The sequence below is a fragment of the Nelumbo lutea genome, chromosome 7 (genome assembly GCF_056320005.1).
Source record: "Nelumbo lutea isolate HS-2025 chromosome 7, American lotus-T2T, whole genome shotgun sequence".
Classification (NCBI taxonomy): domain Eukaryota; kingdom Viridiplantae; phylum Streptophyta; class Magnoliopsida; order Proteales; family Nelumbonaceae; genus Nelumbo; species Nelumbo lutea.
In genome coordinates, this window is record NC_142690.1 from 12,149,657 (window position 1) to 12,164,431 (window position 14,775).

A 14,775-nucleotide genomic window follows, 5' to 3' on the forward strand; every position below is an offset into this window, starting at 1 on the left:
TGCCTTTTAGCGTGGCCACATAGCACTTGTAGGATTCTAGTTGGTTGCCTCACACCACCCCTATGCTGTAATTTGTTGGGAATTTCATCGACAAATAGTAAGTCGACACTAATACCCGGAGTGCATGTAGGATAGGTTGACCCAAGATGGTGTTGTAGGGGGATGGGGTTGCGATCACTAGAAAATCATGCTCAAAGCGGACTGGATTCGACTCCAAGCCTGTTGTCACTAGCACTCTGGTCCGGCCTAGGGGTTGCACCACTTCTCCACCGAACTGACAAGGGGGACATCGGTCGGCTGCAATTCCATCCTCTCCAACTACATTTGCTCGAATGTGTCTAGAAATATGATATTGAACGAGTTTCGAGAGTCGATTAGAATTCGCTTTTCCTCAAAGTCGACTATGAGGGCGTCATCATGCGGATACTAGATTCTGTGAGTGTCGTCCACGATGAAGTATATTACTTCCTCCACACGAGGGCACTTTAGCGGGTTCTCGTCCTCGTGCTCGAGCTCCCAGACTGAGTTTTTCTCTGCTACCATATTGTACCCTACCACAGTCGATCCGCCCGTGATTATGTTGATCACATCGCGAATGGGCCGCTCTAGTGGTAATGGGTCCCGAGGTGGGGCTAGTCCCTGTTTTGACTCTTGCTCGACTTTGGCACTTCACTTGGCTGGTCGGCAGGTCGATTCTAGTCATCTCTCTTGATGAACTATTTCAAATAGCCTCGATGGATCATCTCTTCGATCTTGTCTTTGAGGTTGCGATAGTTCTCCAATGTCAGGGCTAATGTCGAGGTGGAAGTGGTAGTACTTATTGGGATTTTTGTTGGTTGGATCTCCTCTTGTCCTAGGTGGCCACCTGACATACTCGACAATCTTGATCTGCACCAGGATTTCTCCTCTCTTCATGTTGAAGGCGGTGTAGCTTCTGTTTTGGACGGGAGGGGTCCTCAAACGTTGGACAGACGACTTGTTGCTCTTGTATGGAGACCTGCTTCTTCTTCTGGTTGACTTGTTATGTTTGTTACGGGGAGACGTGCTTCTCTTGGGCGACTTACTCTTCCATTTCTGCTCGCTACTCCCCACCTCTTCCTATGCTTTTTTCCTCTTCCCGCTTAGCTCTAATATGGATTCGAGCACCTCTTCAGCCTTAATAAACTTGTTGGCCTAGTGGAGGAACTCCTCCATGGAAGATGGGGTTCAACTTGACTTCTCAACGCAAGTCAGGGTGTCAAATGTCGTTGACTGATGAAGTGAGTTCAACGACTAGGTTGAGTTTCGGGATCTGTAGGCTCTTTAGGTTAAACCGCTTGACGTAATCCTAGAGCATCTCATTAGGTTGTTGGATCACATTTAGGAGGCAAGTTCCCAACTTTGGAAATCTCTTATGATGGTGAAACGTGTTGTGAATAAGTTGGCGAACTTATTTTAGTTCTTGACGGAGCTCGTGGCCAGCCCCGGGTACCACATCCGAGTTGTGCCCGGAAAATGGTCGGGAAGGCCATGCAAAAGCTTGCGTCATTCTTCCCATATAGTTGCATCAGGGCCTGAAAACTATTTAGGTGGTCAACTTGGTCGGTGGCCCCGTAGTAGGACTCAAGGCTTGGGGTTTAAAGTCCTTAGGTTGTGGGGCCATAATGATCTCTGGTACTAGCGAGGAGGTGTGGGTCTGGCGAGACAAAGACCTGGCTGCCCTCCTCTTTCCTTCTTGCCTCCTTGTTATTGTTGGTGGGAGCGAGGTGGCTTCTCCCTATGTTGTGGTGCACACATCGATGACGCCTTCTCCTCCACACCTTGAAGTTTCGAGGGAAACTTCACTCCGTAAGAATCATCACAAAATCCTGCCACCGAGTTTCTATCCGATGTCTTCCAACTTCGAGACAGGGTCTCTTGAAGAGCAACAAGCCTGGTTTCTCGATTGGTAAGAATCTTGATGACAAGGTATCTTTCACATTCAGGCTCATGGCAAAGTGTCACCTTGCCTTGTTGCAGCACGAGGCGGCTGGTCAGAGAGCATGTTTTCAATCTGTGAATCCAGATTATCACGTCCCGTGTTTCTGGTTGTTGAACCTTTTGCATGATTCATGCGTGAAGAAGACCAATACCAACAAAAGATGATGAAGATCAGAAGACTGAAAATAAAGAGGGGATAAGAGGGGAAGAGGGGAAGAAGGGAGAAACGAGGGTTAGAGAAGACTCTGAAACACAGAAGACTAAGAAGGCCCGAGAGGGAGTAGAATGTTTGAATCGTTTTATTTGAACAAATTTGCATTTATGTCAGTGCATTCACTTTTTGAATTCTTACCAAACACAGTCTAATAATCGGGAGAATCTATGATGCTGGAAAGGTTTTGACCAATCAAAACCCCTGTGACCCTGTGAATTTTGATGAAAACCACCTGATTGGTTACCATTTTTTTTTATGCCAGTTCACTAATCTAATACTTTCCTGGAAGAGATCCTTAAAAGAGCTCCCACCAAAACTCTGTATTCCAAATATTGTTTTGTTTTAGAAACCATCATTTTGATAGCTTCATGAACATGAATTGTCTTTTTTTTTTGAAGCAGAATCAATTTGCTTTTGCTTCTCAAAACAAAAACATGGATCAAGAACATGTTTTTATTTATTTATTTATTTATTTTTGCAATAAACTCAATTAATTACCCATTAAGAATTGAAAACAATGCTATGAATTAGTGACAAGGATAATGTTATAAGTTATTGAATCCATTTTCTAATCTAGCTTGGAAGTCAACAGTTCAAACTATGTTTATATAAATCTTCATCTGGTTTGGAAGTTAAGAATGCATACAGAGTGGGCAAATACAAAGGCAAAGAGAAGAGCAAAGCCGACAGTTACACAGGCAACATTTGGCAGCATGTCAAGGTGAAAACCAAAATAAGTGCCTAGAAAATCCTTTAAAGGGATTTGAATTCCTTCATATGTTAATATGGTTGTTGTGATATCTCCAAATTGGGAAACCACTGTACCATATAACGTCCACGCAACAGGGTTTGCCCAGTAATACCATCTCCACCAGACAGGGATGCTCTGCAAATAGCAAGTGAGTGGTTAAATTACTTAAATAATAACACATCAAAAGAAGAGGTAAGAACTACAAATTTACTGCTCACAGCTCTGGGAATCATGAAACCAGCAAACATCATCCAAGATCCATAAATTGCTGTAGACACAATGGCTGCAATTGCGGCGTTGGGAGTCAAGGCGACGGTCATCATACCATAGTATGTGTAGTACAGGAAAGTGAAGAACGTGAAGAAGAAGAACCACAAAAATTTAGCTGCTGTCCACTGGAAGCCTAAAGCGGAGAAGATGATTACACAATATATGATGGCTTGGACGAAGTTATAAGGAAGCTCCACCATTAGCTGTATGATTCACAATTTGTACCAAATTTAAATAATCAGTTTTGATCTATTGTAGTATATATGAGATTACTTGGTCATCAAATGCTAGAGAAATAAGTTATGCAGATTCAGGTTACCTGGGCATAGGCATATGAAAGACCAGAATACATGCCTGCTGCTCTTTCTCTGTAGAAAACACTCCTCTCAATGTCTACCACTGGCTGCACGGATGCTGCATTTATGAATCCTAGGAAAACAACTGCAGTGTACATGCATCCCAAGGCATTGAAAACATCTTGTTGCTTTTCACTGGCACATCCAGTCATAAGAAACCAATATGGGGGAGAAAAATGAGTTAGTAGTTAATTGGGGATTTTCATTTCAAGTTTTTGGTGGAGGCAGATGCTTACGTTTTGCTTCCCATGTTCCAAAACAAGCTTCCAAGGAGTATAGCACCTATGAGAGTGAAGAAAAAGCGGACGGCGTTGTATTGCGGATTCCTCCAGTATGACCAATGTTGCTTCCAGAGACAGGCCTTTGCCTGAACCCACAAAGATTGTGAGAATCTGGTTTTGAAGTGTAGATCATTGGATCCAGGGACTGGTTTTTTAAGTTCTTCTATAATTGATTTGGTTTTTTGATAGAGAGTTGAGTTAAGGTAAATTTCTGCAAAATCTACTCCAAGATGATTTTCAGAAGGTATTGAAGTTACTTCCAACATCCATGTTGCTGGGTTATATCCAGGAGGTATCTCTGGGACTCCGTCAATTTCTTCAAAGTAGTTGATGAGCTCCTGTGACTGTTTTCCAAGTGGACCTGCATATATTACTTGTCCTCCCTGTTTTATAAGTAATAGCTGTTGCAGAAAACAAATTCACCAACAAATAAGGAGGCATAGTAGTTGAAAGTTGGTGTAAAATTTTGAACTTGGGTGTTTTGTTGAATGATTCATTTGCAAATCAAACCTCATCAAATGACTCAAAGATGTGGATACTTGGTTGGTGAATAGTGCAAACTACGGTTCTTCCTGTGTCTACTGTGTTGCGGACAGTTCGCATCACAATTGCTGCAGCTCGAGCATCAAGACCAGTAGTAGGTTCATCCATGAAAATAATGGAGGGGTTGGCTACAAGTTCAACAGCTATGGTAAGACGCTTTCTTTGTTCCATTGAGAGTCCAGTAACACCTGGAATGCCAATCAGGGCATCCTTCAGATTGTTTAATTCAACCAGTTCCATCACCTCCCTCACAAAAATCTGCATAACAAATTTGAAGCTTTTATTTCATTGAATAAATGGTTCATAGAAGTTGTCTAGGTCTGGCTGGTCTACTATAAAAATTTGATAGTGGTTCAATGGAGTTCACCTCTCTTGTTTGCATATCCACTTCAGCAGGTAGTCGAAGCCAAGCCGAGAAAAGAAGAGATTCATAAACAGTAAGGTTGGGAGAGTGAACGTCATTTTGTTCACAGTAACCACTGATTCTGGCAAAAGTTTCTTGCTTCTGTGGGTAGCCAGAGATGGTGATTGTGCCCTCAAAATATCCAGCAGTTTTCCGTCCAGTGAGTACATCCATTAGGGTGGTTTTCCCAGCACCAGTCACTCCCATCAAACATGTCAACACACCTGGTCTAAAGGACCCACTTACTCCACGTAGTAGCTGGAGACGGTTCCCTGGTGTCCCATGATGTTTCATTTCCTGCACCAACAGAATAAATGGGACGAATTGAAAAATATATTGCTAATTAAGAAATCTTTTTCTTGTTACATGAATCAGTATCTCTTTTTGATTTGATCTAATGGTGTTCCATTAGATAGAAAAGAGATTAGTAGGTCCTTATTAAATCTAGAATTAATGAATGATCTATTAGATAATGAACTATTGGTTCAACACATGCAAACTTACTCTGGGCATGTCAACGAAGTAATTCACATTGTCAAATTCCATGGAAAGAGGTTTAAATGGCAAAACCATGCCTTTCTTCTCAGTCTTACTCTGTTTTCCTGAAAAATGCCAATGACACATTATATACTCAAATTTAGAATATAACCTTCTATCACATATTCTAAAACAAATATTCTTTGTATAGTGGTTAGTTATTTTTACTACAATACAGATAATAGCCTACCAGAAGCTTGTATATGGCTGTTTTTCCCATTTATTGTTTCACCGGCATCAGTTATTGTTATTTGAGCCATACCAAGAGCTGAAAAGACAATAAGAGAAAATAAGTTTCAAAGAAAATTAACCAAGTTATGAAATCAGTCCAATTAAGATTGATTTTCTTCTCACGGTTTAGGTATGCCAATGCAAGAGTATAGAGGATATGGAAGAAAATGTTGTATGCCAAAAGGGCCCCATTTCCTATCCAGTACCACTTTTCTTCCGGAAATAGTCCCCTCAGCTTCAGAAGAGTCTCTCCTACCTGCAAAGTAGTGTTGATTTTATTGTCTATTCATCTTAACCTGCTTATTTGTTCCACTGAAAGCCAGGATATACCTCGCCCCATCTACTTGCTAGGAATTCATTTACGGCAACTGCATTCTGAGCATACATTAAAGGAGATACCCAGTACCCCCAGAGCCACCATTTATGTATGTTATCTGTGAATTTCATTCAGGAAAGAAGTTCTCTTGGTACACCATAGTAATTGTAATGTGAAGTTCCTTCTTTTATTTAGAATGCAGAAAGAAATGGTTTATGTACCTCGAGAGACTATAAATCCACCTAGAACAAATATTGTCAGTAGAAAAAAACCTCCAATTATGTTAACCACAATCCGATTCCGTCCCAATGCCGCAATGAAACGGAACATGGAAAGTGACATCTGCTGAAGGTTGAACATTAAAAGCAATTGGCCAAAAAATCTGACAAGTAAACAGTGATAGTATGAGTCAGAAGAGTCTGAAACAAGATGATAATCTTGAATTTTATGTTAATGAGAGAACACCTTCCAGGGTTTGGTGCCAGGTCAACTGTGTAGTAGGTAAGGATTACCCAGATGGAAGATTCAATCAGTGACACTGGAATTCTTGTGATAAATGTCGAAAGCGAGTAAACCCATGATGGAAAGAACTTGGCATCCCTCTGCTTGTAGAATACTGGCAATTTCATGACTGTTAGCTGTGCTTCGGCAACCCCATTAAACATGTTGTTTATCAATCCAAAGAAAAGGAGGCTTATGTACTTTGATCCATCTTCTAGAGATCTGTGGTCCATATTTGTCCGTAGGAAGACTGTCATTGTTACAGTGGCAACTACTGCAATCTGTGGCACAAAGAAGGAAACAAAGCATTGATTAGTTTGACAAATTTCTTCAATTTGAAGTGTAAAGAAAATACTTGGAAGGAAGATATATTTCCTCTTACTTGAATGGCTCTGAAAATGTAGATGAACGCACTCCTCTTCATTAGAAGAATTTCTCGATCCAAGCATGCTTTAAAGAGCTCTTTCCTTGGAAGCCCATAATCTTTTCTTACAAGGGCAGCCGGATGGCCTTTGGACCTGTCATAGGGAACAGAAACTTCCGCAAACAGTTCTTTTCCTATATGAAAAGACCGAAAAGCTTGAGAGAATTCCTCAACTGAAATGTAACAATATGGTTGTTCCTTCTTATACCAATACTGCTCTTGATCCTTCCTTGATATTACCTGGTTTCCATTATATTCCCTAATCAGCAATCAAGAGAACATCAAAACAATCACTCTTGGATTTCTATATATGAAGAGGGAAACAAACCTCTTGGAGAAAATCTGCTATGCCTTTCCTCTCTGGACACCTAAAGCCCATCTTCTCGAAAAATTCAATAATGGAGTGTCGGGGTCCATGGTAGACTATCTTGCCTTCACAGATGAGTATGACATCATCAAAGAGATTATATGTTTCTGGTGTGGGTTGGAGAAGGGAGATGACCATGGTATAATGAAAGGCATGGACTATATTCTGCAGACACTTGACAACCTGATAAGCTGTTGAGCTATCCAGCCCTGTGGAGATATCATCCATGAAGAGAGTAGTGGAGGGACCCACAATAATCTCTCCTGTGGTCAGACGTTTCTTCTGCCCTCCTGAAATCCCTCTCCTCATTTCATCTCCTACGATTATATCAGCACAAATATCCAGTCCAAGCAACTGTATATTCATGGTTGTTTTGCATCAGTTGACTATCTCATAACTGCGGTCTATGTTGTAACAAATTCATGGTGATAGAGTCCTCATAACAATACATGAATAAACAAAATGACTATGTCCACAAATTCATATTTAATTAATCATCTTTCATTCCTCACCTTTATGACATAATCTGTCATAATGCTGGATTTCTGGCCTTCAATAGCTGCTGCCTGAGAGAGACGAAAAAGGCTTTGATTAAGTCATTTGTTGAGAATTAACTCGTTTTTTTCTCTTCTGTTGTTGTCATTTTATTTACCTTCATAAAGAGATCTATATATGGGTCTGGTTTAATTGATTGTGTTTTCTCTCTTCTTTCAAGTTCCATTAGGACATCTGCATTGATTTGTTAAAAGAGTGAAACCCAATAATTCTTATAGCTGTTTGAAGTTGAAACCAGGAGGTTTAGAGAGAGATGGTACCTTTTCTATATCCAGCTCCTTGACATCTGACAGAGAAGTCCAAGGTTTCCCTTACAGTCATTTCTCCATTGTGCATATCATATTGACTAATGTAGGCGGATGTCCTCTGAGGGAGAAACTCTTTCATGGTGTGTCCGTTGTATGTAACACTTCCAGATACCTTACAACCAAATAAGGAAAAAAAACCCATCAAAATATGTCTAACAATGCTTGATTCTATCTACTAGTGTATTTATACACATAAAAAAATGTATGTTGGACAGTGTATGCCCTTAGAGTCCAATGTTGTAGTATACTAGATTTATTATTCAATATAATCAGTTTATGTATGTGTTTTTGTTTTTTACCCTGATTGACATTCTAAGATTATGATAACTTACCTGAGACTCTCATAATTAGTATATGATCTAAATGTTCCCAACCAGTGGGTCAATTTCTTGGGTAGTTTACCCAATTAAAGTTGGCATACTCGTATTATGTTGTGTGCAAGAGCAACTTGGGGTAGTTTGCCCAATTAAAGTTGGCATACTCGTATTATGTTGTGTGTAAGAGCAACTTGTCTCAATTGCTAGGGTAAGACCTAAAGTTTTAGTGTGTGGGCATTTATGAAATTCTGAACCGGACCACTTTTATTATATTCCTAGGCTTTGTGATTAGACAATTGTTTTGGATTGTTGCTTGCAGTCCTTTGACTTGAAAGTAGGGGTGGCAATTTTGTCACCCAACCCACTGAGCCCACCCAACCCACCTAGTATCTAACCCGCCTAAGCGGGTTGTCTGATCAACCCATCACCCAACCCGCCCATTTAAATGGTTTGGGTTGTGGATAACCATTGGGTTAACCATTACAAACATTAGTATTAATTTCTTAGCATTTTTTTTTTTAATTTATTCATTTGAATTAAATAATTTATAATTAATGCATTAAATTTTTATTATTTATTGACTAAGTTTAGTTTTGTCTTGAATCAACACACTTCACCCAACATAAATCCAAATCAATTTGACCCAAAGTCCAGACCAGTTCAACACGGTCTGACCCAATCTAACATACACCAATCCGGGCCAACCTGAATCCGAAATAGACCTTGGATAGGATGGCTCGGTACTGCTTGCTTTGCCCGATTTGGATCGTCCGATCCAACCATTATTCACACAAGCCGGCTTGACCCTATACAAGCTGATCTGGACCGACCTGAATCCGGAATGGGTCAAACCAGGTGGGGTCCAAACCCTAAACCACCCTACTTGCTTTGTCCAATTTGGATCATCCAATTTGGTTCACATCCGTTCAACCCGACCCGAATCTGCCACGGTCGGATTTACTTCTTTTGACTTGCTTTGGGCCAATAGGTTCAGCCCCAAACCCATGCACAAACCTGATATGAGTCGACCCAAATCAATCCACCATTTATTGAACTGGTCCAATATGGTCTGACCGGATTGAACCGGCCCGATCAGGTTCTAGAACTACCAAACTGAACTGTACCGGTCCGATCGGGTTTTGTCCAACCGAACTGAACCGGTTTAGGTGAGGTCTCGTCCAACCGAACTGATCTGGATCTAACGGTTCAACTACTTTTGAACTTGATGTGATTACCTCGAAGACAATCCAATTAGATAGTTCAAGTTGGTCTGACCGGTTTGAACCTATGTGATTCGTCAAATCCGAAACTCAAACACAATTAAATGGCTTTTTTGCTTGTATAAAAATAACATGAATATGATTTGATTTGAACCTTCAACATTTGTGTAAATAGCAACTACTATTACCATAAAACTATGACTAACTTATTTGTTAAAAAAGGAGTTAGTTTTTTGTTTTAAGTACATAAATATAAGATTAATGGGTTTAGGCGGGTTGGATTGGGTTAAAGTGGGGTTTGGGTTGAATCCAACCCATTTAATTTTCTATAACTGGGTCATTAACGGGTTGGCGGGTTAAATGGGTTGGGTTGAAACTCAACCCAAACCAAACCCAACCCAACCCGCCCAATTGCCACCACTACTTGAAAGTGGTAGTATGTCAATTTTTTGATATCTCTACTTTTGATATGCCAACTAGTAAGGTTCTTTTAAAATCAAAGTTACTTATGTTAGAGAAGTTAGTAATGGGTTGTGATAGGTGATTATTGTGAAAAAATCTTCTATTCTATTAATTAAAAGAGAAAACTCTTTGTATATATTCTTTCTTATGGATACCTAAATCTACTGGCCATAAGATATCAAATTGGTTTGGGATTGGTGATTTCTCGGGATTCATCAGGTAGGAAACATAACATTGATATTGTACAAGTGGAAAGAGGTCTTCTCATATTCTTAGTGTTCAGTTTTAATGGAAGAAGGAATGTGAAACAAATGTTTTATTAGGCGCAAAAATTTGATCAGAATAATTCACATAGGACGAATGGGTTTAGGCTTTAAGGGTGGCAAAGTCCAAGCATAAATGTTAGACATTTATGGTCTTAATTATAGGCCCATATAGTAAGGGGCAAAGAATTCAGCCAATGTGGGTCCCACTACTACTTGCACATGTGCTTGGAGTTGGGTGAGATCGGCTTTGGTCAGGGCAAGCCCGTGCTCACACTGTCCGAACAGCCTCTTACAACCTTGTATTGGGAATATCTCTCCATGAAACAAAGCACATAAATAGGGAAATATTTCCAATGCAAAACTACAAAGGCTGCTCAAACAGGGCGTTGCCCTGAAGGAAGCTGAACTCGAGTTGGGTACTGCCATAATTGATCCTAGGTGCACTCCTATGGATCCCACGCCATACAAGTTTACTCTCCCTAAATTATTCTTCGAGCTAGAAAAGGATTCTTAGAGTTGGTTTGTTGGGAATCAAAGTTTTAGTTACACTAGAACTTATCCTAGATAATTAGTAGGAGAGTTTGGTTAGTAAACTTGGCGCATGAGTTATCCCAAATCAATTGGGATTATTCTAGGGATTTTCGGAGACCAAATAAAACAAAATAAGTCTGGGATATTCTATCCAATTGCCCTCGCCATCTTCCCTAACCATTGTTAGAAATTAGCAAACTAGTTGCTGGAAAGTAACCTTATACTAGTAAGTACGTTCAACCATTGATTGATTAAGCATCAAATCAGATGTAAACCAGCCTTCTTCATTGCTCTATAAGATACCTTGGAGGCATCCAAATCAGTTGCATATTCATCTTTCCATCAGAGAATCCATTAGAGGTCATGAACACTGGTGCACCACTTACAACATCTTGCTAGGTTGATGGGGGACTTGATGAAAATTGTGGCACACTCTCCAACAATAGAAAGCTTGGCTGTGAACACCTTAGTGATTAAATGTATAAAGCTAGGCCCAAAGTACAGGGTACTAATTGAGAATTTTTCCTAAAATAAACCACACCTGACAAAATGTGCCAATCCAATACCTGTTGTTAATCACCTGTTAAGATGCATTTGAAAAGACACAAATGCCCTTCATGTGTCATTTAATTTTTCTTTACCAATCATCTAAGTGTTGACAAAAAATGAACAATCCCCAATCCTTGTCTCTTCTATTCAAGAGAGTTGGGGTCATGTCTTAGACTCTTAATGAGCATTCCAGTGACCCCAACTTTCTTGAATAGAAGGGGCAAGGATTTGTGACTGTTCGTTTTTTGTCAACGTTTAGATGGTTGATACAAAAAATTAGATGACACTTAAAGGGTATTTGTGTATTTTTAAATGCCACTTAATGGTTGGTTAAATGAATGTATTAAATTGGCACGTTTTGAAAGTTTAGGTATTGAATTGTCACATTTTAAAGTTCGGGGACCAAAGTCAAACTAGGCCCAAAGCATAGGGTACTAATAGGGGATTTTTCTTTTATTTATTTTAGGGTAAATTACAGTACTTTGTACTTTGGGGGTAGTGATAGATAGGTTTCATTTACTTTTAATTGCAACACTTGAGTATCCTGATCTCTCAAAAATAGACACTTGGGTCCATCCATTAGTTAAACATTATATAATGCCAAAAATTCCCTTCTTGTGTATTTATAAGATCATTCTTAGGTAGTTGAACATCTCCACATGATGATTTTCTCACATGGGCAGCGAATAACATATTCAAAATTTTCGATGATGGCATTCTTTGGTGAAGATTTTGCACTGTAAAACGATCTAAAAAATACACGAGAAGGGTATTTTTGACATTATGTAATGTTTAACTAACGGAATACTAGCGGATGGACCCAAGTGTCTATTTTTAAGAGTTCAGGGTACTAAAGTGTTGCAATTGTAAGTTTAGGTACCTATCTGTCACTACCCCCGAAGTATAGGGTACCTATTTGTAATTTACCCTTTATTTTACGATTGTTTTGGGTATAATATGATGTATTAAATAGTGGTGTCAATGGACTGGTTTTGGATCCAATTCGATCCAAGCCTTATCAAATTGGATTTAGACAGTCCATTATAATTATTTGATTGGGCCAATCCAAAATAAATTGGTTCATATTCTTATAAGTCTGAATTGGACCTAAACCAAATTCCCAATAATTGATCATGAGGTCAAATCCTTGTCCAATTTGAAACCAGTCATGATGTCAAATCATTGTCCAATTTGCAAAAGTAATTATATGAAAAGTACTTTTACGAAACTACTTTCACAAAAGTACTTTTATAAAAGCACTTTAATAAAAACACTTTTACGAAAACAATTTTATAAAAGTACTTTTACGGAAGTACTTTTATGAAAGCATGTTTATAAAAGCACTTTTACGAAAGTACTTTTATGGAAGTACTTTAGTGAGAGCACTTTTAAAAGTGTTTTTTACGAGAGTACTTTTATAAAAATATTTTTACGAAAATACTTTTATAAAAGTACTTTTACGAAAAAACATTTATGAAAGCATTTTTACAAAAGTGCTTTTATTCATTCACTTTGGATTGGATTTGACGCAATCCGGTCCATTTGCATTTTTCTATATTATTTTGGTGTTTGATTCAATTTAGATTGAATTGGTCCCAATTTTGTCTATTTGCATTTTATTTGGACTAAATTAAACTTAATTTGCATGGATTTGGACTGAATTTGATATGATCCATTTGTAAATGAAGCAATATATATTGATTGAACAGGATTGTACCAAATCAGTCCAAATGACAGCCCTAGGGAAAGACCTTTCTCGTAGTGCGAAAAACATGTTTCCAAAAGCATTCGTTCAAATTTACCTTGAGATCCTTATTATCTAGCTTTCCAGCTAGAGCTAACAATAGGGTAGTCTTTCCCGAACCCGGAGGACCCAGAAGCAGTGTCATCCTGTGAAATGAATTAAACCAAATTGGTTTAATTATTCGGAGGCGAAATTACAAAAGAACAGAACAAAACGGAAACAAATGTTGTTTACTTTAGACAGTTCGTTTATTACCTTCCAGGTTTGATGATACCAGTCACATCTTTGAGAATCCTGATGGAACTTTTCTTGCTTTTGTACATGATAAAGGAGCTCAGAATACTCTGCCAAACCGAAATAATACAAATATTCAAACCCAACCCATATATCTGCGTAGTGAAGTCATCATTAATATCAGTCATTATGTATTTCTAAGCTCACCTCGATCATATTCAACGAGGCATTCACCAAAGTTGGCATTGCTCTTCGACCCACATACACCTCTGCTCCGACGTTGAGATGTTCATAGCGTACTTCAACTTCTGGCAATGTAATCCCCACTCTGTCAATCCTTTCACGCAGCTTTTGCACAAACAACTCATTATCATGATCAACGCTGTTCACAAGCCTGTCAACGAGGTTCCGTCGAGCCTCAAGATCAATTCGCCGAACATCAACCTGGTCATAGATATGGTGCCCGCTCTTGCTCTTCTCCTGCTTCAGAAGTGGGACTTTGAGCCTGTCGTAAGTGGGTAACTTCTCCGGTGCAGCCCATTTTGGCTCCTCTTCATCGTCATTGCTTCTCCGACTGCTTTTCGATGCCGTGAAAATTCTTTCTCCACGTTGAAACATCCTTTGGATTTCTCCCTGTTGGCTCACCGTCCGTCGGCTTGCTGCTCCCTGCTCCTCGATGCCTTCGGGTATTCTCATTGATCCGGACATGATCATTTATATAACCTCAATGGCAGTCTTGTGAGAGGGCTGAATGAAAATATTATACTCTGTACTTAAAGATCATTTCTGCTTATTTCGAGCTATACGCACAAAGTAGGTGAGTTCGAGCATCATCAGCAATTCAGCATCATTAGTATTGTCTCAACAACTCATCATCATTGGCCTTCGGGTACATTGATTCGCTGGATGAAAACCAAAGTTTTCAACTGTCGTTGTTTCGGAAGGTCGATCCGTTCGAACCGTCATACTGTCATCTCTTTGATCCCGGTTTTTCTCCAACCCAGAATTTGGTTGATTTACCAAAAAAAAAAATTATCATATCTGGGAAGTTGAACCGATGTCCCGTTCGACATGGTCACGGGTTGTACATAAATGTCTGAGCAAACTTTAGAGGCTTTGCCTTTGTACGTTTGGTAGGGGTGATTTTTTTTAAGGTAAATTCTGGATTAATATCTAATTTTTTGAGATTTATTCACCCAAAGGTATCTTAACCTACTATCTTTTTAAAAAACCCTTTTTTTATATATTTTAATTAATATTTTAAAAATCGGAACTGGAGACCGAACCATTTAAGAACAATGCGTTGATGTGTCATGAACCAGTTAAAAATGAAACGAAACTGGAAGGTTGAACTGTCATGGTTTTCAAAACCGGATTAGACAGGACAGTCAGATTGGAAAAACCGAAAATCGGTCATCTGAGCAGTTCTATTTTTC

At 39.2% G+C, this 14,775-nt stretch overlaps 1 protein-coding gene across 1 annotated transcript; it reads right to left on the reverse strand.

The window, feature by feature from the left end:
* Positions 1-2,751: 2,751 nt before the first annotated feature.
* On the reverse strand, positions 2,752-14,102 carry LOC148845128 (pleiotropic drug resistance protein 1-like). The gene is made up of 20 exons (XM_088956295.1): positions 13,547-14,102; positions 13,361-13,449; positions 13,164-13,251; positions 7,969-8,128; positions 7,806-7,882; positions 7,666-7,719; positions 7,115-7,507; positions 6,745-7,026; positions 6,327-6,643; positions 6,083-6,243; positions 5,876-5,979; positions 5,669-5,801; positions 5,505-5,582; positions 5,282-5,379; positions 4,742-5,074; positions 4,342-4,632; positions 3,787-4,232; positions 3,514-3,685; positions 3,143-3,397; positions 2,752-3,059 (listed from the first exon to the last, which is right to left on the reverse strand). The coding sequence occupies exons 1-20, from the start codon at positions 14,051-14,053 to the stop codon at positions 2,790-2,792; spliced, it is 4,308 nt and encodes a 1,435-aa protein (XP_088812421.1). The 5' UTR covers positions 14,054-14,102; the 3' UTR covers positions 2,752-2,789.
* Positions 14,103-14,775: the final 673 nt, after the last annotated feature.